This window comes from Anneissia japonica, unplaced genomic scaffold (assembly GCF_011630105.1).
Source record: "Anneissia japonica isolate Jap-2015-1 unplaced genomic scaffold, ASM1163010v1 scaffold1511_len2985839_cov193, whole genome shotgun sequence".
Lineage (NCBI taxonomy): Eukaryota > Metazoa > Echinodermata > Crinoidea > Comatulida > Comatulidae > Anneissia > Anneissia japonica.
The window spans coordinates 829526-855328 of NW_022685291.1; the positions used below are offsets into that span (position 1 = coordinate 829526).

Below are 25803 nucleotides of genomic sequence, written 5' to 3' on the forward strand. Positions count from 1 at the left end.
CATATATATATACGTGTATACGTATATATATATATATAATACGTGTATACGTATATATATATATATATATATATGTGTATATAGATAAGCCAACCACGCAGATTATATATATATATATATATATATGAAAGATTCTATACCTTATAGCTTGTGTCTTCAATATTATCACCCAGTGGATAAAGATTTATATCGTCGGAAAGGTAGGACTGTAAAGCACTACAACCATACATGAACACGTTCTTCTTGCGAGAATGTCCATGAAAATCACAAAAAACCTAAAGATAGAAATGTTATGTAACAAAAAAATATATATTTACAGATCAATCATGAAAAATATTCCCTCAACTATTTAAATACTCACAAGCACAGAGATATTTTTAAATGATGTTTTGATAACACATAGACCACGTGTATGGAAAATCAATGTTTGTGAAAGTCTCAAAAGTCTAAATATATGACTTAAAAAAACACATACACAATAGTATGATAACAAGTGCTTACAATTCAATAGTTATTTTTGTAAAAACCTAAAAATATAAATTTTCTACAATCAAACATATTTAGAAAACATACTAAATACTTGATCAGGTACTTAAACTGAAAATAAACAACTAAAATAAAATATGTTCACATAAAAAAGGTTTCAAAAGGTCAGCTATACATAGTGTATATTTTATTTATCTTGTTCTACCAGTAATAACCGGTAAATATACAAATTAAGCTAAGCTTTTTCTTTTTATTTTCAAGTTTTAGGTGGCAGTATATATTTAAACATACAAAACAAGCTATTCAAAAAACTTGGTTAGTTACCAGTGGCTGGCGTTTGATGTTGGTTAAGTACTGGAGTAAACCTTTAGTGTGGTAGATAGTAGGGTGGAGTTCAGGGTTTGGGCTGATCCAGCGCCGGTTCAGATCCTCACCAGTTAATGAACACCGATGACTTAAAATGATAATAATAATAATAATAATGTATTATTAGTGGTGGAGATGTAGCTTGTGGTTAAGACCTTGTCTTTTAACCCCAGGAACCTGGGTTCAAATCCTGCCAAAGGATTTTTAAAAGACTATAAACAACTTAACTCCCAAATTCTCACTTATAAAATCCATGATTAAAAGCATCATTCCATCTAAAAATTTGCGAGTGTACTTGCTGTTGAATGCGTAAGAAATAATAGATATATACATATACACATGTGTTAGCATTTCAGTCAGTTGTATGAAGTGCCTGGGGGTTAGTTGTCTAATCAGTATGATACTCGCCTTGATAGCAAGAGGTGCAAGAGGTTGCAGGTTCGAATACTGCCACAGACAATTTGTTTCTTTTTTGTCAAAGGGCTATGCTTGATATGATTATAACATCTTGTTCCTACGAGTACTCTGTTATTATTATATTATTTATCCAATTGCATGTACTTATACATAGGAAAACTAAAGTGAACTATGAACTATGAATACTTACTTGCCGTTAATTACTCCATCAGGATTCAACATTGGAACTACTTTGAAAATGTAAGTTTCTCGTAAAGCTTGCGCAATTGGATGTGAACTAAGCAAAAACATGAGGGAGCCCTTCATTACCCATGATGCATTACTCTCTCCTGGATGTACACGTGCTGATAGAAATATGTACGGCCTGTTTCCTGAAAAGAACAAAATTTGCTTAATGACATGATGTTGTAGAGGTTGTGGTAGAGCAGATTTGGAATGAAGAACTCAAGGGAGTCCCAGTCGGCCCAGGCCTCACCGCACACCCCCACCCCTTCTTCATGATGGAGCAGAGGTAGTCTAAACCTTCTATCTATAAATATCCCTCCCTGGGCCCTCTTTATTTCAAATCCATCACTGCAGTCTTTGGTTTGAGCATGTTTGAGCCTGTAATTTCTGAACTTCGCTTGTGTACTAAAACTTTAGTAAAACCAGACACACACTGCTTCAGCCACTGCAGTGTGTGCCTAGGTTAAAATTTATTGCCGTTTGCAAGAAACTTTATCTACATACGTTTCTCTTTAGCTGGTAGTTAGCTGCTCGGATGCAAATATTCTGTTTTAGTTAGTCTATAAATATACCACTACAAAATAATAACCTGTGACACCATTAGAGCAAATATTATTTATTTAATATTTACTTCATAAGAAGAAAATTATTTGTCTATGCATAAATTGTAGCACCAACAATATACCATCTGCATCATAGTTCCTTAAAAGTTGTATTTTCCACAATGTTTAATATATAACTAACCAAACTCTAAGGAACACAATTAACAATAAATGTAGCACAACAGATACAAATTACACATTTACAGATACAAATTATACATAACAAAAATAGAGATTATGGTAGAAGCACTTATTCTTGGAAAATGTGATAAAAATGAAACATGTATTGCCCTAACATGGGTGAGAATCTAATTAAGTACACAGTAAGCACAAACGTAATGGCTCAAATTAGGCAAATACCAGATGGTAATAATGACTTGATCTACCATAAAGTGACCATAATTCAGATCTACAGTACTTTGAGTGAATATCAAATAGTGGAAACCTACATAAAACCAAGCACCTTTTCTCACCTAATCAATATAAAATGAAGTTTTTTTTTGTTTTTATCACAGTCTACTGTAAATGAGCAACTAAAGCTGTCGAAGGACCGTTGTAAAACATATCCAACTCCACTCCCTGAGAGCGTCATTAAAAAGGATCCAATGCGCTCACGTTGTGGCGTTCTCTATAGAATCACGTCGGCTGACGATCGTTTGGCACAGAGTGGGCCAGGCTTTAGACATAGTCAAAATGTCAATCAAAACAATTATTTACAAGTGTTTAGTAGCAACTTGAAAAAAAATAGCATTATTGAACTAATGACCTTAAAAGGTGCACTTACAAATTAAACACAGTTCATATTCAGTTCGTATTCATGTTCATAGTACACAAGTATTATAATCATACGTATTACTGTTGATACTATTAATATTGTTATTATTATTATCATAATTATATATTATTATAATTATCTTCGTCATTAGTATTATTATTAATATTAGTATTACTAAAGCTATTATATTATTATTATCATCATTAATATTAGTATCAGTATTATTATTAATATTAGGATCAGTATTTATAATATATTGTTAAGACTGAATTGATATAGTCACAAATGCAAGGTTTTATCCAACGATTTTTGAATTGTCGAAGGCAAAATAAAACGAGAGCCTAAGACAAGAAGCTTTTTATCGTGCATTAGTTCTTGCTTGGGATAAATGATTAATGCCAGTCAAGTTGACTTGTTATGATCAACAGACATACACTGCATCAATTATGTCACCTGCACTATGGATCATGGAGGAGTTAATATCAACTGTATGCAAATACATTACATAAAAGAGGACAGAGATAACGTGTCAATCTACTTTGGATTACAGCTTGAACTGCTTTGGGAAATAGTTCATGATACTCCATTGGGATGGTGGTTGACACTTACCAAGAGGCTCTGTTTTCATTAGGAAGTACTCTTATGCTGGGGTGCTATATTCTTATAAGGGGAATTGCTTGTGAAGCTGTGATTGTAAATGTAAAATATATAAGTGTATTACATAAAATTACTAAACAACATATAAAATAAATTATAACAAACTTTTTGAATCAGAAAAGAATACCCTCATTTGCAGGTAAAAAATGGAACTGCTAGCAGCTCTCTGAGATGAATATGTATACATTTTTTTTTTTTTTTAAATTTATTTATTTCCACACCAACAGCGAAAAATCGCCACTTACAGGATGGACATTATAAGATAACATTGTTATTATTTAATGTATATTTTATAATTGTATATTACATAATACAATATGTATTGTGTGTTTATGTATTATAATATATTTATGTATACATGTATATGATTTTATAGGCATATAGGATAAACCTAGAAACAAATATATTCTACATCCATTCATTCTGATAAGCGCATAAATTCTACATTCATTCTAATAGAAATATCCACCAAGTTCAGTGTATCATTGTCTGTGCTATCTTTAAATAGAGCAGGTAGCGTACTCGCTACCTTTTGCAGTGCTTGGTAATGAATCTTCAAGCTAAGCATGCTCCTGGCTGAAACTCATGATACTGCAAACTTTTAAAGTCACTGCCCTCCAAGTATCTGCCTACACATACACACTAACGAGGAGGCATTGCTGAATCGATGTTGGAGAGGTAACTTATTACCAGTGATGTATCTAGAAATCTTAAAGTAGGGGTGCTGATGGGGGGGGGGGCGTGAAGGTGAAGTGGAGGGGGGCTAAATAAATGAGTAGCCGGTTGAGGGGCACTAACTTGCAAAATAAGTTGGATTTTCGGTGATTTTAAACTGCTTGACTGTGAATTTTGGGGATCGACTGGGGAAGCGCGAGTAATCTTTGGAGGGGCGTGCGCTCCCCGTGCACCCCTAGATACACCACTGCTTATTACTATGGTTTTAAGTAATAATAAATAAGCATATATGAACATGTACTTTGTTGAACCCCACAAATTGAAGTCAAACAAGGTGTTTAAACCTTACTCCTGGGTAGTAATTAAAATGACAGAACAGGAAGTAGGAGCAGAATACCATACCAACATCAAAACATGCCGCACAAGCAAATAATAATAACAGGGAATAAAAATCCGATTACCATTATTATGCATTTCTGTACGATTTTATGTACTTTTAATGAGTACAGTAATGGCAGCACCAACTAACTGTTTAACAAGAAATAACCGGGGAGTTATGACTCCATCATTAAACAACCATATTCAACAGCGGTTGAATTCTCTTCTATAATCTATGCGAGTGTACTTTCACTGAGCTAAGGTCCACAGCTGGGGATCGTGTATACTTGTCAAATATCATTTCAATTTGAATATACCCTCTGGTGAATTTATTATATCGAATATTTATAATATTGTTTTCTAAAAAAAAAATTACATGTTATTTCGACTGAGTGTCAATGAGAGAAGATTATCTGATTTTATATTAAATAATCATAATAATTGTCATTGTTAACACTTCTTGTCATTTAACTGCACACAATTATACCAATCTGTGCCGATTATGTAATTATAATATTAACAATGACTTGACAAAGAATATAAAAATCACAATGGTAATCGTGAGCATAATGATATACCTTCCTTTCAAGGCAAATTTCATACTTACTGAATTGTTGAATGCCATCCTTATCAAAAGTTAAAGGGTTTGCGGTAATAGTGAGGACTGGACAAACGTTTCCACCGATGGTCAGACACAGTTTCTGTCGTTTATAATATATGTTGCTGAATTCTCCTAAATTTGATTCCAGTTTCCACAAATGAGCCTGTGAAAGAAGAATTTGATATTATCAATTATTACTATTTTTTTTAATTAAGAAAATTTATCAATTGTATTTGAGGTACATTAAGAATTCAACAATTATAGCAATGAAGAATGATTAATTATGACAATGACAATTATGCTGACAACAATAACGATGTGAATTATGTTCATAATGATGGGAAATGTGATGATGACGATAATGAACGATAATTATAATGACCAGTGGTGGTGCCAGTCAAGGTGGGCTAATTTCGTCAGACAAGCATGCACTCCTTGTTGTAGGACATCAATTGGAGTCATGGACAAAAAATTAATTTGCCAATCCAACCAAATTCACAGTGATTGCAGACTGACACAAATGTGGTCTAAAATCAACCACCTTAAACTCAAAAATCTCTACTAAGCAGGCTAAAGTTGATGAAGATCCATACATTAGGTTGAATTTCAAAAACTCTGTAATTGGATACCTCAAGCTATCATGCTCAGTGTGCAACCACCTCACTCTCCCAGGAAATTGTGGTGCAAGACTTTTGACTCCTCAAAAGTACACAACAGACAATACCTAATGCTTTATTTATTAAATATTTTGACAAAAAATATATAGGCTATGGTCAAACTACAGCCTCAAGCCTGACTTGACTCACTATGGTTGACAAATTTGTAGTCTGAACCAACCTGGATTGACTCATGCCTGGCTTGAAAATGCTCTCAACCCAGGCAAAATATATAGATTGACCCTGGATTAACCTACAATTTCAAAATGTGACCAATCACAGGTGGCAGTACAATGTTTATGCTCAAGGATTTCTACTATCTGAACTATGTCAAACAAGGTCAACCCAGGTAAATATGACCACCAGTCATATTTCATGCATGAGAGCTCAACGGTAGTGAGTCAATCCAGGCTTGAGATTCTAGTGTGACCGTAGCCATAGGTGTAGAGAAGCAATGAATGATAGGAGGTCGCTTAAGTGATTGTTTTCAGATTTGAAGAGTTGATCTTCCAATTTTGTATTGTTTCTGACCAGTAACAAATACAATGCTTATCTGTAACCTTACCTGTAGCATTGTATATGAGTAGGGATAGTGGTAGGCCAGGTAGCAGATGTCATCTTCATCTTGGAAGCTGATGCTGAAACTCAACGTAAAGTAGCTCTTGCCCTTTTGACCTCCGGTGGCAGCTGAGCTTCTGGAGAAGTGATTCCTGTAGTAGCAGATGTTAGTTCCGGATCTTTTCCAGCTCGGTCTTCCTTGCATAGCCTCTTTCACTGAATACATCACTGGCTGCATTCCTTCAATACAAATAATAAAAACAATTATAATATTTTATTAATGCTTATTACCCTTGCCTCTCAGAAGAAGATTTGAAGAGTATTGCAATAGCGTGCATCTGAGTCTGTCTGTTTGTCTGTGTGTGACCTTCCAATTACTTTCACACACTGACAATGTTACATGTAGCTTGGTCCTACTTAAATTTGGTGCTCAATTAAGATGCTGATTTTAGAATGTTATTTATATATTTTCCGACCTCAACAGCTGACAGAGCCAACTCGAGTGGATTGTTTGGCCTTGTTTGGTTAGGCCGTGAGGACTCGAGCGGATGGACAGCAGGCCAGAGTTCGGGTGATTTAAATTGTGGCCAGTGGACTGGATGCAGTCCAGCCGGCATGCAATTAAATGACATTAATTTTTCCATACAGATATTTGGGCAACAGGGCGAGGGTTCGTAATCTCAGATTATTTTGTAACTTATTATAAATTGTCCAGGATGAGATATCCTGCTGAAATTGAGCTCTAGCACCTACCAAAGTTGAACTGACTATTGGGCTTCTCACAGTTAACGATGTTGAATCTGTACAGCACTCCTGGTTTCATGTTAGACACTTCAAAGTAAAACCATTGATGATGATGATTACTGTTGACGTCGGAGTTCAAGATCAGGTCGTACTCATGTTGGCGGACCTAACATGGATGGAAATGATACATAAACTTGCTTTGCAGTTTAATCAAAAATTAAAATTAGGATAAATAAACAAATGAAATAAATAAAATCCAACATATGGTGTTTGAAAGTGAGATGGTCATTAGACTGAATACAATCCAATATTGTTTTTGTATTCTTACGCTTCCTTCTCTTACATTCAACTTTTGCCAATCTCATTTTTATTTTCTTGTGTTAATGCTGTACATACTTTAGCTTTACCCACCACCAGAATTGACCCTACCCTCAATCCAACTTTTTCTCACTAACATTTTCCTGGGGATGAATCTTAAATGAAGTGATAGAGAAAAGTTTTGCATTTGTATGATAGTAAAGAAATGAATGAAGGGGGATAAAAAGATAAACAATTACCCAGATAGCTTTTCGCAAATTGCCGCACTCAAACAGCGAGTTGAATTTCAGTCCATTTGCAGTACCATTTGCTACCCTATTATAATGAAAAGAAACATTACAAAAACCTCATTATTTTATTTCATTTCATACAAAGTTACACATGAAACAACAATTTAAAATTCAATTTTTTAAAGCTCACTGGGTTAATTTTGGCGAAAGTGGGTTGGCATTCAAGGTGGATTCGTCCCCAGTCATTATGGAATCAAGGTCATACACCACATGGTCAATAATCTCTTCCGGATTGATCAATCGATCTATATCCTCAAATACCAAGGATCTGCGGAATTAAAGTAAAAAGAAATGTTAGATATTATTTCTACAGAATATAAAAGTAACAAAAAAGAAATCAATAGTATCATTATACTTCAATATAAAATATTACACAATTGCTATCTTACACATTTTTTACAAATAATTAAAGCTAACTTTTTTTTCCATTCTTTGATTTTAATCAGCATACATAGTTTTAATATTCTGATAGAGGGCTCACATCAGTTTAAAGATACATGGTAGATGAATCACCTCAGCAGACTAGTAGTATAAATACTCCATATGAAAATTATTTGGCAAATCCAAGTGAAAAAGGAAATGACATATAAATGATATGAAACATTGCTTTTGTACTTTTCTAGCCCATCCCCCACCCCCCACCCATGACCAGTGGCATATCTAGGGGATTCGCAAGAGTAGGGGAACATGCCCCTAGTCGCCCTCGCTCCCTAAAATTGAAAATGTTTGAGGCAAACTAATTATGCTCAAGCAGTGATAAGAATCACCTCATTTCACCTTATTTTGTGAGCTAGTGCCCACTCACCTAATCATTGACCCTTTCCACTTCACCTTCGCTCGCCGTCAGCAAACCCCCCTCCCCCCCACAATTTTAAGTCTGCTACTGTAGATACGCCACTGCCCATGAAGCTGCGAAGTATTTATAAAGTGGTGAATGGTGCAGGACACTAGAAGATGTCCAATCGCCTGTCCATTTCTGAATGTACTGTTTCCTTTATTGTGTACGTTGATTTACTGTGTGGAAACCCATGGCTTGAATTTCTCTTCAGAAAGACAGTGCACTATTGAAAATTGCATTTAAGCCCTCCAGTGAAAACACAAGAACAGCAGTGATGGAATTGAGCTAGGAACTGAGGTTATGTCCATCTCCATGGTTCATCGCACACACACGGTGACTGCCACCAGTTTAGCCAACTGAGCTAAGCTACTGTGCCACGCATACAGATCAAAATCAATTATTTATGACCTACAAAATATACACTTACTTTTTGTATATTGCTCTGTTTTTCATTATACTGTTCACTAAATGCTCACATGTCCGTGGACATCAGAAAAACTTAACTTGTTCATGGATAAAACTGACTTAACCGACTGAGCTAAGCTACTCTGCCATCATACAGTGTTGCAAGCCACAATTTAGGACGTACAAAAAAATATACTTACTTTTGTATATTGCTCTGTTTTTCATTACACTGTTCACTAAATGACGGGCTCACATGTCCGTGGACATCGGAATAACTTAATTTGTTCATGGGTAAAACTGATTTAGTAGACTCTGCTAGTTTAAAGTACATTTCCGGACAAATATTCATGTTTATGTCATTTGAGTAGCCCAATGCACTTTCAAATGGTCTATCTTGTTTTTCTGGACTCCGTAAACTCATTCTAGATACTATCATCGATGAAGCAATCGTGTCAAATGACTGATTAGCGCAAGGGTCCGACTTTGCTCGCGAAATTTGTCGTTCAGGACTCAAATGCTTCAGAAGCGGCAAAGATTTTGAAAGTTTGCGCATCTTTACCGGAGATTTTCTTCCCTTTGTTGACTTTATACTCTTTGATTGCTTTCCTCGTTGAACAAATGTACTAACTCTACCATTTACAGGGTCAGACAAGGGTGACATGTTACTAGGTTTTGCTGATCTACTTGTTGCTGTCGTAGATCGTGATGATTTCTCCAGGCGGCTACCATTAATCAACGTATGATCCATTGTGTCGTCTTCAGACACGTGAGGATTCTGGTATTTGGGCAAGTTTGGTAAGCTCAATCTCTTTTCCTCAAATTGTTTTGTACCCATGCCATTCTGTTTGTTCTTTAAGACAGATTCTGATGACTGTACTTCAGTAATTTCGACAGAACCCGTAGGAATAACAATTGGGGTAGGCGCTATATCAGCACCTTCTTCTCTCATTTCTTGGTTACTTTTTTCAACACTGTCATCTGCTGTAATAATCTAAATTAAAAAAATATTTGTAACAATAATATGAAAAAATAATTTAAAAAAATTTAAATTATTGTAAAAATATTAACAACACATTTTAGTAATAATAACAATAATAATAAAAGACAGTAATTATAACACACATCCCACCTCCTCAAATTCTACCAACTCAGGGAAAAACTCGCTGTACATCTGAAGATCTTGTGAAGAACGCTTACAAGTGTATAGTGAACAATCCACTTCAATCTCCTACAAGTAAATCAAAAGAATATTATTAGAAATTAATCAATCAACAAGTATTTATCATATCAAATCATTTATACTAAATAGTTAAAATTCTACATCTAGAAAATTTTAAAAAGACACACCATTATAATTCATCAACACATTATATATCAATAAGTATATCAATAGTAAATAAAAACAGTCTCTGGTATATCATAAAGTAAACACAATTTTAATCTGTATCTGTATATATCAATAAATATCAATAGTAAATAAAAACAGTCTCTGGTATATCATAAACTAAATACAGTACAAATTTTAATATTATATTAAGAAAAAAAACCAGCCTATCATGAATCTATCAAATTGTATTAGGAAAAAATCTTTACAAAATTATTTGAAAATCATCAAAAAAGTATTAAGCAATATTTTATGTATTTAAAATATATAAACGCATCAAAATAATAGATACATCACTTAATGCAAGTTGAGCCCGTAGCTTTATATTAAAATTTTGTTAATAATAATCAGTAAAATATAAAATATATATTAGTTATGAAGGTTGGTAAAACTAGAGTAGGAACAAGAACACATCAAACACTGGGTTAGTACAAAAATGATAAACAATGTAAAGGATGTCATGCAAATTCCACATAGAAATTACATTGTTAGATTTAATGGAATACTGTAAAACCTTGAGTAGAAGTCCTGTAGCTTAATCTCAAGAAGCTTCTAATCAAAATAATATGAACTTCTTCTGAGATGGAACTTACATTCAGACTGACATTATCTTTGATGATTATGATAACATGTCAGTATCAATAATATTTTATTATACTAGCATGGTTAAAATTTAAAAAAAATATTAATCAGAATTTTGAATTCATTAGTTGAAAAATGTTGTATAGTAGGTTATATTCATCGATTGTCTATCCAATTTCTCAATGTATTATGGTTTACATAGAAGATATCAATTTAAAAACAGTAAATTTAGGTTATGTGATTTCACTTGTGCTTTTGTTTAGGAAGACATAAAATATGGGAATAAATGAAATTAAAAACCATGAGGATTAACTACAAATTTATACATACACATATTACCAAAAACAAAACAAAATGAATAATTGGTGTAAAAACATTCTGAAAGTTAGGATGGAGAAGAAAAAACTAAAAAAAGATGTCATGAGGCCAAATGTTCCCTTGGAAGAAACCTCAGGCTATCATGGAGAAACCACCTCAGGCAACTATGGGGGTAAGCTTAGGCTACCCTAAAAGAAACTTGAAGCTACCCTGGAAGAATCTTCAGGCTGCCTTGGACAAAAGATCCAAGCTACCCTTGATGAATCCTTTGGCTACCCTGGGCAAACCTCAAGGGTGGCCTGCAGGAATTCTGAGGCTACCCTGGATGAAAGCTCAGCATAAACAAAAAAAAAAAGCTGTGCATGACAACTGAACTCACACGTGCATGGGAAACACATCAAAGTAAGTATTTTCCAAAATATAATATTTCACTAATTTCTCAGAATTATATTTGCACTGAAATATAACACCAAAAGTATTATAATTAACTGTCATGAAACTGTATTACATAATCTGATATCATGAAACATTATTATGAAAAGAAAGATATTCTCATGGACATCCCGTTAGATGGAATACATTCACTATGTAACCAACAGAAATGCACACAAAACATGCATTCCTTCTAATATAAATATTCCACCTCAAATTTCTACAACTAAACTGACAATAAAACAGAATCAGACACAGGGCATACCAGTTGCAGACAATCTTTGCAGAGGCAGCGCTGGTCAGAGGTCGCTAGTTTCTTAACAGGACTGCTGTCGAGGTCAGGTACGTCAGCCTTGTCAATCAAACTAGCCTCCTGCGTCGGTAGAAATTATCGCAATTTGTTGAGAATTATAAAATTTAGGCAATAGCAATACACATAAAAATTACTATTCAACCATAGAAACACTTCTTTTGTGAGGCATTCTTGTGATTTAAATAACTAATAAATAATAAATAAATATATAAATTATTAAAAGTAAATAAACAAATAAATAAATAACATTTTAAAATGTACCAACCAATACCACTGGCGGCTAAATAAAGTGTTTTCGAACTAATTGACTTTAAAATCATTGTGAGAATGAATGAATTTTTATTTTAATCCACCAGAATGAGAAGGTGGGAAAATCTTTTCAAAGGCAATAGCCTTACAACAATCACTATGTAACCTTAAATATAAACAATATATAAATACTGTATATATTTCATGTTGTCAAAAAATACAAATTAATTATCTACTATAACATCTGTAATACAATAATAACTACAACAACAACAATATAGTCAACAGCAACATTATACAATATGTAATATTTAAAATATACTGCCACAAAAAATCAAGTATAAACTTATACTTTTATAAGATAAATAAAATGCTCAAAATGCTCTTTTAAAAAAGCACAAGTTATCAATATTTTTATCAAGTCATATATTCAGCACTTCTACACTCATTTAAAATAATTTATCTGATAAATGCTGCGACGCTTAATCGAGAGTGGTGCTTACAGAAAAAAAATCTTGTTTGGTACGTTTGTTATTCGAAAAGCTACTTTTTCGAGACAGGCCTTTATTTGATCATTTACGGCAGTTGCTAATTAGTATTACTAATATTTTCTATTGTTTAGTTGTTAATCGTCTTTATGCTATCACTGATTGAATGTACACTTTTAGTAAAAAGATTAGTACAAAAATTGATTTGAAAAATACAACAAAACAGTTTAATATTAATTCAACACTAGCTTAATTATAATCGATAATTCATACGATCTACAGAATATTTTTTTATAATATTGGAAAATCCATTTGCAGTTGCACTGTGTGTAAAGGTCTTACCTGAAGATCAACCACTTCCTGGGGTTATGTGAAAAAACAAAAGATTCAATTCCAATTAAGTAAAAATATATCAAATACCTTTTCCTAAATTTATTTATATACATGGAAATCCAACACCTTTTAATGAAATATTTATACAGTGCACACTCCAATGCAAGACCCCTCTAATTCCGAGACCATTTTTTCAAAAAACCAAATAACACTCTTAAATCTATTAACTAAGCTAACCCTCTATGTGGAAACTGAACATTGAGACCACCACAAATTTTTAGGTCACAAAGGTTGTTTTGAATTGGAGGGCAAACGGTATCTCAAATATGAAAACTGGATTCCAGAATAAACTAAGAAATAATTCCTTCTCCTTCTATTAGTACCTTACCTCAGGTTCTTTACTTGTTTCCTCCTCGCTGCTAAGGTCATCATCTCCATCATCACTCTCATCAATGACATCATCACCTATAAATAGAACAAAAAGGAAAATATATATACACACAAATTTCAACTTTTAAAATGATAATGAAAAACTTTACCAAACCATAAATTTATTAGGAATCCATTGTTAAATTAATGTATACTGTATATGATGAGTTTGATTAAAATGTATACAAATGAACCAAGGTGACTTATAAACCAATTATTGTTATTTCGGACACTTGGAGATAAAAGCCTTAGCCGTCAAAAAAATTCTTCAGCCCTGCAAGCTTCCGGCATTATTTTTTGGGGGAAATAATGGCTCCTACAGCTTCTATTTTCTACAGTTTTCTCTGAACTTTTACTATATTTGCATATTAATACCTGTTATCACATCTTCAACTTTTTTCATGGTTGGTGACTCCGGCAGTGAGAAAGGAACGCAACTCTTGATGGTCGGAACTGGGAGACGATTCCTTGGGAAACACTTTCGCAGAATCACGCTTATGGAGGTTGTGAGGGATTCCAGATCTTTTCCTGGAACACACACTGGGGAAGATAAACAATTAGTGTTGGTATTGTAAGATCAAGGCAAACATCATGAAAGTATTATTAGCGCTTCAAAGGTAAATGTAATTGCGCTTTATACCGAAGTCTCAAAGCAAGGGCTAGAAGGTGTGGACTAGCTCATACAGTAACTTGCTTCTCCCCTAAGTGTCTCTTCATGTTTGAGCTACCCGGTAAATCGGTACCAGCTACTCTCGTCTGTCCACAACAGGGGCTGTATGAACCAGTACACCGGGTGACCCCCTACTCCTTTCGAAAGATGTACTTGGGTTCTTTAAAGTGCACATCAGCCAAATTGTGTACACTCGGCCTACAGTTTATAGTCCGTATCCGAGAAGACTTGTTTCACCACCAGAACCATAGTTCGAACCAGCACCGATATTATGGCTGTAGGCTACGTTGCAGCAACCCTGCCTTAACTGCTCGGCCATTCGACTCGTAAAGTTAGCGAATAAACATGTGACTTGCAGCTATAAAGTTCTGACCACACTATAAAATTTTATGCGACATATATGGGCACGATGATGTCATATTATACCCAAATATGGACATATTTGATAGTGTAGGCAGAGCTTATTGACCTGGCTGAATTGCTCACACGACTGAAGCTCACTCAAATACTTCTTTTTCACCATAACGTTATTTTGCGTCTGTATCAGCTGGTGGACACCCTCTCGTCTTTCCAAAACACAGCAAGGGCTAGATAGCCCAGTTTACCAGAGTAGCCCCATACTCTATCTAATGATGCTCATGGTTTATTTATTAGGTAAATAAAATATTCTTGGAATTGAAAAAAATGGTTGAAACTTTGAGTAGCTACTTACTTTCCGACATTTCCTTGGCAGCAGCGTACATAATCTTAATTCCATCGGCTTCAATGAAAGCTTTTCGCCCGGATTCTACAATGGAGGACAACAAATTCACAGAATTTAACAAAACTATCTGGAATTTAACTAAGCAACTGATAAACATGGTATTAAAACTTTTCTAACCTCCATAACAATGCAAGCATGAGTTTGCTGTCACTTTTGACACATGCCGCAACAAAGAACAAGCTCTTTAAAAATTTGGTAGGTAAACCAGTAGGTTAGAAGAATTGCTGGGAAATGAGATCTTATAGACCTTTCTTTCATCATCAGCTAAATTTTAATCAAACAAATGAATGTATAATAATAATATATCATGGAGGAATAAGTCTGATAAATGCACCATGAGTAAAACAATCTTCAATTATCAGTTACATTGGAAATAAAATATATTAAATAACTTACTCAAAGTTGTAACATGTTTTAGGGAAACTAGAATTCCTTTGCGTATATTCACATGCCGTTGACGTGTATCTCCCTTGTGCCACTCCATGTAAGTGGACAGTAGGACGGTCATTCCACCTTGACCAATGGCTCTTGCAGAATTGCTTTCTAAAAAATAGTTTTTTTATATACAAGAACAAATGTGTTATAATTGCTATATATAATATTAAACTATACATTCATGTTAAAAAATGAAATGTATTGTTCTAAGCTAATTTGCTATTAAGTTAGGTTATCGGCAGTAGAAATTATCTAATCAGCGCTGCTTTCCAACAATATCTTGAACTGTAAATTTACTCATTGCCATCCACTGTGAAATGCTTACTCATGTTTAAGCTTTAGCCCTCCACTTAACTTCCACTCTATCAGCAACCTACCCTTATATTTCATTATTAGTTGTGATACACATCCTAGTATTTACTCTCAAATTAGTATGTAATGTTTGGCTTCATTTACTTACATACACCTATTTTTATATATTAAAAAAATAATAATCACTTACTTGATTTAACTAGATGACCAAGGGTGTCTAAAGCGTGTCTGTAACACAAATGAATGAACAAATTTTAAAATAGATTGAAAATTAAAAAATATAGAGACATAATAGATTGACACTCCGGAAGGACATTATAGATGTTAGCAAATGAGATAAGATGGACTGCAACATTAAAAGTCTGGACACACAAGGAAGGCAAAACAGAAAAAAAACAACCCAAACAAATAAAGAAGAAAACAGGAAAGGGTGTTAGGAGGAAATACAAGAGTACTGGGGGAATTTTGACCGGCACATGAGTTCAAAAGAATTATACTTTTTACATTGCAAGGTTTATTGCTCTGTAGAAAACTATGGAGTGATCAAGGCTGTAAGATAAAGATCCTTACTTGTCTTCATTAATAGTCTGCACTCGTCTGACTAGAAATATAATACTGTAGACCTTTTCACTAAGCCCCACTCCTTGGATATATAAGGACAGGGTAAAAAACATAACGCAAACACAGCATTTTTGCGGACAAGAGTGCTTGTGAGACATGGGGGCATATTCCTGCCCATGTTCTGATTGGTCAGTTGCTTAGTTTGATTGACATTCTGGAAGGGGTCTATTGGGTTGTGCATGTAACAACTTATTCAAAGTCAGCTAGAATTAATCAAAGTTGTTGTCAAACTTCTTCTTAAGAATACGAAATGAAATCATTTTTTTTAGTGTCAACTAAAACTGTTTTAATAATATGGAGGTTAAATTAGATATAATTAACTAATCATTACATACTTCATTACATGATGTTGTTTTCGATTGCAAATAGTGATTATTTTCAGCATAACACTAACAGCTCCGGATTTACCAAGGTATGAACAATTAACAGCTGCAAAAAAATGAAAAATAACCACAAATTAATCAAAGTATTTCCGGTTTGAATACTGTACACTGACAATTGACAAACGGTAATGTTAATAAACCAATTGTAGTCAAATCATAGACATATAAACTATATTAATTCCAGTTATAGTATAATAAGCTATAAACACATGTAAAATTTAAAATACTATATACTTAAAACATAATACAAGCACTTATAAATAAAAAGTTATCCCAAAGATTAAATAATACACTCAACAACTCTCAAAATTCAGTAATATTGGTAATATTTTCAATTACGGTACTTAAAATACTGGTATATGGTATGAAAAGGGTTTGTTTTTTCTTTAGAAAAATTAGTTATTATATTTATGCACACAGACTAAAGCCGCAATCACTGTAGAATTAACACAATTAAAAGTGTGATTCACCTATTGGAATGTTACCTACAGTCTTGATAAAATCGTTTTTAAGTCCAGAGCGATTGCAGCTTTAGGATGGCAATATTGAATATATCACAGGTTTAATGTGGCAATCCCTTTCACAACACATGATGCTTAACAATACAATATCAATATAATTCCTTACCATTACCGGTATGAAAGACTTAACATTAGTTGTAAAAAGAACTTACCATTAGTGGTATAGACTTTGAGCACTAGTAAACATGGCAGAAGGACAGAGAATGAGCTGGTATGTGTTCGGATAATTCCAAGAGTGATAGACAATGCGCCACATAACCTCGCTTTTACACCAAACTTACGATCTATTGAAAAATTAGGAAAAACTTGATGAGAAATTGATATGAAGTAAACACTTTATATAGATAGCAAATGTTATAATCTATGTAATGTATATATCTGAACAGAAATTTACTTTCTTTTGTCAATCATGAAAAAGTTCAGTAGCTAAATACTCAATACATTTTGGCATTTAACCCTACCAGGTAACCACTTATACCCCAGATAAAAGTGGCTTGCTCAAGGACACAAGTGAAATGCACAGTTAAGTATTGAAAACCCGACCTTGAGGTTGGGAAACCAAAACGTTCCTACTGCGCCCAACCACTTCTAGTTAAACATTTTAAGCATAAATTGTTGAACGTATATTTTTTTAAATGACTTGACATTTTAAATGATCTCTACCTTTTGGCCCAATCTTGGCTAGTACTTGATGGAGCATCTTCATCAATTCCTCATTCACTGGTAGTTGTTGGGATGTAGAGCAGAGCATATTCAGTAGAATCTGAGTTGCACCATTGGATACCAAGAGCGAGGCTCTTTTCCCAGAATGCAGCAGCTCCAGAAAACATTGCACAATATTGATGGACACTTGAGTATCCTTTGAACTCTGACATGAAAAAAAATATTCACACACTTTTTAATTCATTATAATTATTTTTATTTTTCATTCACAATACTCCTAAAAGGTAAATGCTAAGGCTGTGTTTCTGCAGCACTTATTATCCGATAAATTATCGGAAAGCGGCCATTTTGTAATTTTTCGCTGCGGAAACGGGTCCCAAATTATCTGATAAATTTGCATATGAGAATCAGATAATTTATCGGAAAAAGCTCTGAATGCGAAAATAAATAACCTTCGACGAAGTCAAATCACAGTTATGAAAAGAATTATTCTGGGTAGTTAGTTTTAAGGAAACTAAAATAGTTAGTAGGACTAGGGGCCTAGGCCTAGTATTTTAAACACTTGATAATAAGAAATTGAGTAAATTTTCTGTGGTTATTAGATCTAAAAAAAGCCTGAAACGGTTGCGTTCATCGTCAACGGTGTCTAGATCGGCCTAGCTAGGTCTATCCCTACCTATCATTTATTGTACCGTAAAGCACATTGAACAAAGCTAGCATTCTTTTTAGTCTTCTTTTCAATCCCTTTTTATATAGAAATGCAGCACAATCAAACACCATTGAGGCAATACATTTCCCAGGGTATAATGTAGTACCAAACGATTTCGTTCTTGGCCTCAGTCTACCTGTCTCGCGCAAAATAAGGGTCACCTGCTAGGTCAACAGAACAGATTTTTTGATTTTGAACACATTGCATTGTGGTCCATAATTTTGCATGATGGGATAAAAAATTTGGAGGGAATTTTAAGATAATTTATGAGAGAAATTATCGGAGAAATTTAAGTGTTGCAGAAACACGGTCTAAAAGAATAATATTTAAAAGAACAACTTACCTCTAATGTAGCTAAAAGTATACTTAATCCATTTGATGTCTTTGATACAACATCTTTTCTTACTTTTTCTGTGAAGAGAAAGAAAAAATAATCATTGTAAGATATTCATAATGTAAACAGCAAACTATAAACAAGTCCAGGGTTGTAGACATTTTATGGGTGGGTAAACTTTATATTGGTAAACTTTTAATAATGAGAGAGGATTTTGCAAGGGCAATTAGGTTAACAAAGGTGGGTGGAGGGCCATGAAATTAGCTTTAGGCTGGGTGGAAAACTTCAAGGCTGGATGGCCCCTGCCACCTTCGCCAACCACTACACTACAGTATATCCAATGCAGTCAAAATATCGTTCTGTCGATGTACATGTAACATGATTGGTATAAAAGGAGTGGGAACAAAAATCTGAAGAGGTACAGTAATCATTGGAAGATACAGTACCACACCCAGAACAGAAAAAAAACTCATTATATATGAATATTGAAAATATTGAACAATAAACACAAATACTATCAAATAATGAAAAAGGTATGTAGGTCTGTATTTAAGCCAGAGTTCATAGATTATTGACACTTGACATTATTTTAAAATGAGCTTACAGTATAGTATACAGTAATAATATTTCAAATACAAATAATTAAACATGATACCTTCTGTTAATACATTATTCATATTTTAAGTACAATTTTCATTTACATTAAGTTAGATACCCACATCACATAATGCATGTAAATCAACATAATGCATGTAAATCAAGCCTTGGTGATGAAGTGCCTATATGCACATAATAATCAATTATTTGGGCAGTTAAGAATATTCCAAAATTGTAGTTAATTTTTCATCTTTCAACAATATTTTAAGGCAAGACTTTTTTTACAAATTGTTCCGTGAACTTATTTTTTTAAAGACCATCAGAGGAGGACGAAATAGAAACAAAATTTAGCAAAATTTTTTTTATACAGTATATCTTATTTTTGGAGATTTCAGGAGAGTGGAGGGCATAATAAAAGTAAATATAACATTTTTAAAAATTAAATTTCAAAATCACCATTTTTGGTGGTCAGATGGTTAGCTAAACAAGGTATAAAAATGTCTTGCCTTACTGTTGTGCTATAGAAAAGCAATATATCATCCATACCATTCCCATAATATACATGAAAGCAATACAAAGGCACACATTCTTGCAGTTTGTTCATAAAATCATTATTTACTACGTGTACACACTATAATTACAGTGTCCACTATCTTAATGGTTATCGGTTAGACATGACCTTAAACTCCTTTGAAAGAATTCTGTTTGGTTAAAGTTAACAAAAGATTTTCAAGCTGCTATTTGGTACTTACAAAGCAAACAAGAATAATTACTACTGTTCTAGACAATCCATAGTTATTTGAATAGCTGGACAATCATAATGTAGGCCGCTCTCAAACATTCTTGGAGGCATGTATGGATTTCTATATATATTTCCACATCTTCAAAATTAATATTTTAGTTACTGTAGGCGACAACCTTGTTGTGGCATCGTACAACGGGGTGAGAATCTCCAGGCTTTTCGGATGGGGGGAGGAGGGGGATATTGATTTTCACGCACGTCACTCATAAAATCAACAATTCCAGTGCGGTGCAAAGCAACAATGATTAGATTAAATAACTAATTTCAAACTTGCCATTGATAGTACATGTTATACAATCAAAATAACATCAGAACTGTGGGTCTCTATCTTCCTAAAGACCTCACTGATCTCTTCAGTGTCTAGAAGTATTACCCATTAAGACTAAATATAAAAACTACTCAAATTTAGGCACGTTCAGACGAGTCAGAAGTAAGCTTTGAAGTAGCACTTTACTTGTCGTAAGCCCTGGGTAGTTCTAAGCTTTGAACTGGTTGTACTGGGTACCCATCATGTGGACACTTGATGGAAGTAACACACGTAAAACTTTACGTTTGTCGTAACTTTATTTCAGACGGAAGGTCGTCTGAACATATCTATTGTCTACATCTAAACAAAACTGCTGATTTTTCTCTGGCTTTTGTCCTTGCACTCTGATCAGGGCTGTACTGTAGGACCTGAGTTGGACCCTGTAGAAATGTACGCCTCATTCTAACATTGATCCTCCACTCCAAGTTGATTCCCCTGATTCTTATTGCTCTATTAAGTATACATTATCCCCTGGTAGATCTGTCCATGGAGGAATACCTACATGTCCTGCTTGTCTATTAATTGCGAAAGTATGGTACAGCATGTAAGGTGGTGGACTTTCCATCAGAAAGTCGGGGGTTCGAGACTGATGCTTGTCATACTGTTTGTGTACTTAGGCAATATACTTAGACTTGCATTTGCCTCTCTTCACCCAGGAATATAAATGGGTACCTGGTAGGAGGTCCTGTAAATGATTCAGAATGAATACTACCCTGATAGCGGAGGAGGTTAATAATAAAAATTTATTTGGAAACTACACTTTTGAAACAGTGGCACACTTTACATGATAAAGGTGCGTCCAAAAATAAAACTTCAAACAGAATACAGTACACTAAAGAAAACAAAGTACAAATTGAGTAAACGTCACTCAAGCATTTGACAAGCAACACCCACCCTCATCAAAGTATTATATGAAATAATGCCTCAATAAAGTGAAATGACAGATGAAATGCCCATGTCAATTCCCTGAGTGACCCTTATTCAATTAAAAGTAAATAAATATAATACGAAGTAAACAAAACTTAAAACTAAAAAATTCTAAATGCAGTAAACGACAAAGGAAAAAGAATTAAACTTGAAAACAAATAATAAAAATTTAAAAACAACAAAGATGTTCGGAATACCGAACATCACTGAGAGCATACATTTCCCTCATCTATAACATGTTAAACTTCCTCACGAGAGCACAGTTGCACATTATGTATGATTGATTATGTATCCAATGACCAAGGGAAAAAGCACTGTAAGGTAAAGAGTGCTACATAATAAGTTGATTTATTTAATTATTCAAATTGAATAATAAAAACCTATACCAGCAGTCTGTTATTTGAAACTTGAACGTATTCACTTGTCGTTCTAATTCAAAAGATAATTAATAGGTTTATTTAAATAATGCATAGCCTATTATACCCTGTGTATTCATAACACTATGTTCTATTTAATCAGGCCTACATCTTTTTTTATATGTATTTCACAATATCCATTAACTCGTATAATGATAGGCCTACAGTCATTGTTATCCATTGCATTACATACAGTACAGTAATGTGTTCGTGACTCTTGCACTTAATTTATTCATGGAAAAGCATACTGTACCCTGTGTATTCATAACACATGTTTTATTTAATTAGGCCTACAAGATCTTTTTATGTATTTCACAATATCTGTCAACTCGTATAAATATAATAGGCCATTGTTATACAGATTGCATTGTACAATGTGATCATGTTTCTTGAATTTTATTTATTCATGGAGGAATTCATTCATCTAGTTACGGCATTGATAAGAATAATACCATAGGAGAATATCTTTAAAGATATCAGAAAAATTTCTTATCAGTACTTAAAGAAAGAAATTTACAACGTTCTAGAGTTGGCAGATTCAACATGGTACAACCATTGGCATATTTATTATAAGAATTTAACAGTTCCTTTTTGCGCATGTTCTATAGAATTACTATTATGAACAGCTAGAGACCCTTGCCATACAGGTACTTCATACTCTAACACAGGTCTAACATAAGCAGTATACAGTGACAAGATACTCCTTAAACACTAGCACATTTAAGAATGCATAATGCAAATAACCATTTTGATGCTCATGCAACGATATCATTAGTATTCAAATCCCACTTATTAAGTTACTCTGGATAACAATACATAAAAATTTTATGTGCTCTACTTTACATCTAAAGACAGTACGACAAAATAGCCCATGGAAATCTAGAAGAAGACTTATTTCCAGTAAGGTCCTTCTGGTGGTGATTGGACAGTACACTGAGAGACAATTCCTCTACTCTTTTCCGAAGTGTGTACTGCGTTCTTTAACGTGCACATGGGCCATAAAGGCACGTGGGACCAACGGCTTAAACGTCTCATCCGAAAGACGGTGCGCTAGGACTATTGCCAGTTTAGAATGGTTGCCTTAAAGGACAAAGTTCCCAAAAGAATAACGTAGCACTAGCTAGATCAGCCTAATTAAAATATGATTAATAAATAATTACCTTGATCACGTATGAGGACTTGCAGACGTGCTGTCAGATATCGTATTTGTTCCACATCGTCGGAGCTCTGACTATTCAGCTTCTCCAACGTCTGCAGAATCCCACAGGCTCTGGCACTAAAAGAAATAATGAATGAATCAATCAATCATACCAACCGATCAAAGAATCAATTACGCAATTGATCACATTTTTTCTTTGTTAGAATGAAATACTTTGTACTTGATAATAAACTTTCCAAATTTGATCACACATGAAAGTTGAACTATTTTAAACACATACTCAAACTCAATCACAGTTTTAAAAATCTTCTGTAAAAGTCCTTTCTTTTTTACAACTCTCCTTTTCCGTTTACGACGACGAGGAGGAGCAACAACTTCTCTTGGAGATGACATTGTTCGTTCCATTACAGACAAAGTGTCCTAGTGCTTGTCCATTCTCCTGGCCTCTCATAAACCTCATATATCTCATAAGCTCATATATCACAGCCGAATATGAGTGGATGTAATGCAAAACCATGTTTCTTATCTTTACCTAACCACTGTTTGTAAACAGTCGATATTTACATAAAGATAAAATACTTTGGTTGTTCAGAAACAAGGTATTATGTTACTAGAGTAAACAGTTAACCCCAAATAAATGATTACTTTGTAATTGCATATCATAAGTCTTATCCAAATTTTCATATTTAATTTGTATTAATAAACTTTATCACCACCATCAATGATAATATAAAAACATTCATTAATCAATGACAGGGTTTACTTATATCACTAACATAATGGGGGAAGGAAGGGTTGCATAGTCATTTCAAGATATAAGATTCTTGCACTACATATTTTACTGAAAACTATAACAGACTTGAATTACCACTTAGCAGACTTGAGTGTTGGTTTTTACACTGTACTTGTCAAAATATTAGGGCCACTTCACTATTAAATTACTAGAAAGTTACTGTCAGAGGCAGATTTATTAGGGAACCTGCCGTGCTCGAGCCTGCTAAATTTTTAAGAATAAAACAAATTTTGGACATCTAGTGGCGCCATAAAATTTCATACGCTAGCCTAAAACAGGAGTGGGCATTAAAATCAGAGGGCCAAAGTGAATTTTTGATTCAACTCCGAGGGCGCCCCCATCCCGTGCACCCCCTAGACACGCCACTGATGTAGACAACTGAGCCTATGTGAGATCCACTGCTCACAGGGTTTTGATCCTATTTACTGTACAACATGTATTTATATTGCACTCCCAACAAATCAATAACATTACAAAACCTAGTTTTCAGATTGTCTTGTAATGGGACTGACAATTAAGGGATTAGAAACATGGTGATTATTTTTGAAAAGGACAATTAAATATATTGATCAAGACCAACAGTTGCATTACAACAGACACTCTAGTTCTCTGGTAGAATTCCTTCCACTGCCAGAATCTTAGCTGAGAAAACTCCCTGCCCTTTTAAACTACTGCATCTATATTATGCATAGGCATAGATCCCGGGGAGGATGGGGGGGGGATATATCCCCCCCCAATATTTGGACTATGTATGGGATAAAATGGAGCTTTACACACTTCAAATGACTGTCACAGAAATAATTTGCACTGTCTTATGCGCTTACAAAGATGAAAATTAGCATAATGTATTAATGTTGATAACAAAATTATTTTATCTGGTACCAATCTAAGCTCTTCTTTCCTTAGATGTTAGATGTGCTTGCAAAGAGAGCCACATTTCACACTGAAGGGTGTGTACGACATCAGTATTATGTTATGTCAATTCCAAGAATGTTTAAGGTTATATCGGTTGATGAGGAATTTATTGATTAGGCCTATAATAGCAAATTGCATCAACTTATTTTGCAAAAACAAGGTGTCTAGCTTCAGAGAGGGGCACATCTCCTGTCCGCACAAGGGCACACATTGGCGCTAACACCAGGCGCGTAACAGGGGTCTTGGGTCAGAGTGGGTATATATTTTTTTAATTTTTTATTTCACCCATCTTTAAAGAGGGTAACCCTTAGCCCAGTAGGTTAACTGATATTCAGGGGCCCTCTTTAATAAAATTAAAGAACAGTACAAACAACATCATTACAACATAATAATAATAATAATAATAACAATAATAATAATAATAATAATATTAATAATAACATACAATCCTCATTTCCCGGTTAGTAATTTACCATATCCACCCCACCCCACCCCACTCCCCATATAGAAAACAATACGACATGGCTTATCTTATTTATAATATAGGCCACACACGTGTGTTTGAAACTAAATATAAGCATTTTCATCATGGTTTTTATTTATTACAAACATATTCTTTCACCATCTATACACATTGAGGCCCTTCTTTTAGGTTAAAATGTTCTATCTTAAATTTGTATTTCTTGAGTTTGGAACTATTATGTGTTTAAAAAAGGATAAAACTAAAAAAGCCCTAAAAAATGCGCGCCAAGCACGCAAAATATTTTTGTGTTTTTAATTCTAATCGGAATTGATGAAAACTCCCTAAAATGTGCAATTTATAGAGGAAATTGGCCTACCGTAACGAGAAATGCACGCAAAGAATTTGAGAATTTTAGGAACTTTCAGAGGATGCATTTGTCAAGGGGTGGAGAAAGATTTTCCAAAGATGGATATTTTCCCCTTGTCCCCCGGTGT

General features: G+C 34.0%; 1 protein-coding gene across 5 annotated transcripts in view; it reads right to left on the minus strand.

Annotated features, from left to right (window-relative positions):
* The window catches only part of LOC117109963 (cytosolic carboxypeptidase 1-like), a 38100-nt gene that overhangs the window by 4774 nt on the left and 7523 nt on the right, over window positions 1-25803 (minus strand). Inside the window, exons 1-23 of one of the 5 annotated variants that reach the window (XM_033252479.1) lie at window positions 23419-23685; window positions 23140-23255; window positions 18940-19007; window positions 17888-18092; window positions 17377-17508; window positions 16656-16749; window positions 15890-15927; window positions 15349-15495; window positions 14902-14976; window positions 13895-14059; window positions 13479-13555; window positions 13100-13117; window positions 11973-12080; window positions 10121-10219; window positions 9192-9982; window positions 7879-8016; window positions 7698-7773; window positions 7150-7306; window positions 6404-6636; window positions 5189-5345; window positions 1460-1640; window positions 811-940; window positions 141-275 (exon numbers count right to left, since the gene is read on the minus strand). In XM_033252479.1, the coding sequence (XP_033108370.1) occupies window positions 141-275; window positions 811-940; window positions 1460-1640; window positions 5189-5345; window positions 6404-6636; window positions 7150-7306; window positions 7698-7773; window positions 7879-8016; window positions 9192-9982; window positions 10121-10219; window positions 11973-12080; window positions 13100-13117; window positions 13479-13555; window positions 13895-14059; window positions 14902-14976; window positions 15349-15495; window positions 15890-15927; window positions 16656-16749; window positions 17377-17508; window positions 17888-18092; window positions 18940-19007; window positions 23140-23255; window positions 23419-23543 (3465 nt within the window). In that variant the 5' untranslated portion in view covers window positions 23544-23685. Of the gene's footprint in view, window positions 1-140; window positions 276-810; window positions 941-1459; window positions 1641-5188; window positions 5346-6403; window positions 6637-7149; window positions 7307-7697; window positions 7774-7878; window positions 8017-9191; window positions 9983-10120; window positions 10220-11972; window positions 12081-13099; window positions 13118-13478; window positions 13556-13894; window positions 14060-14901; window positions 14977-15348; window positions 15496-15889; window positions 15928-16655; window positions 16750-17376; window positions 17509-17887; window positions 18093-18939; window positions 19008-23139; window positions 23256-23418; window positions 23686-25803 lie in introns of those variants that run through there. The other 4 variants (XM_033252495.1, XM_033252488.1, XM_033252504.1 and 1 more) reach the window with 4 other exon arrangements.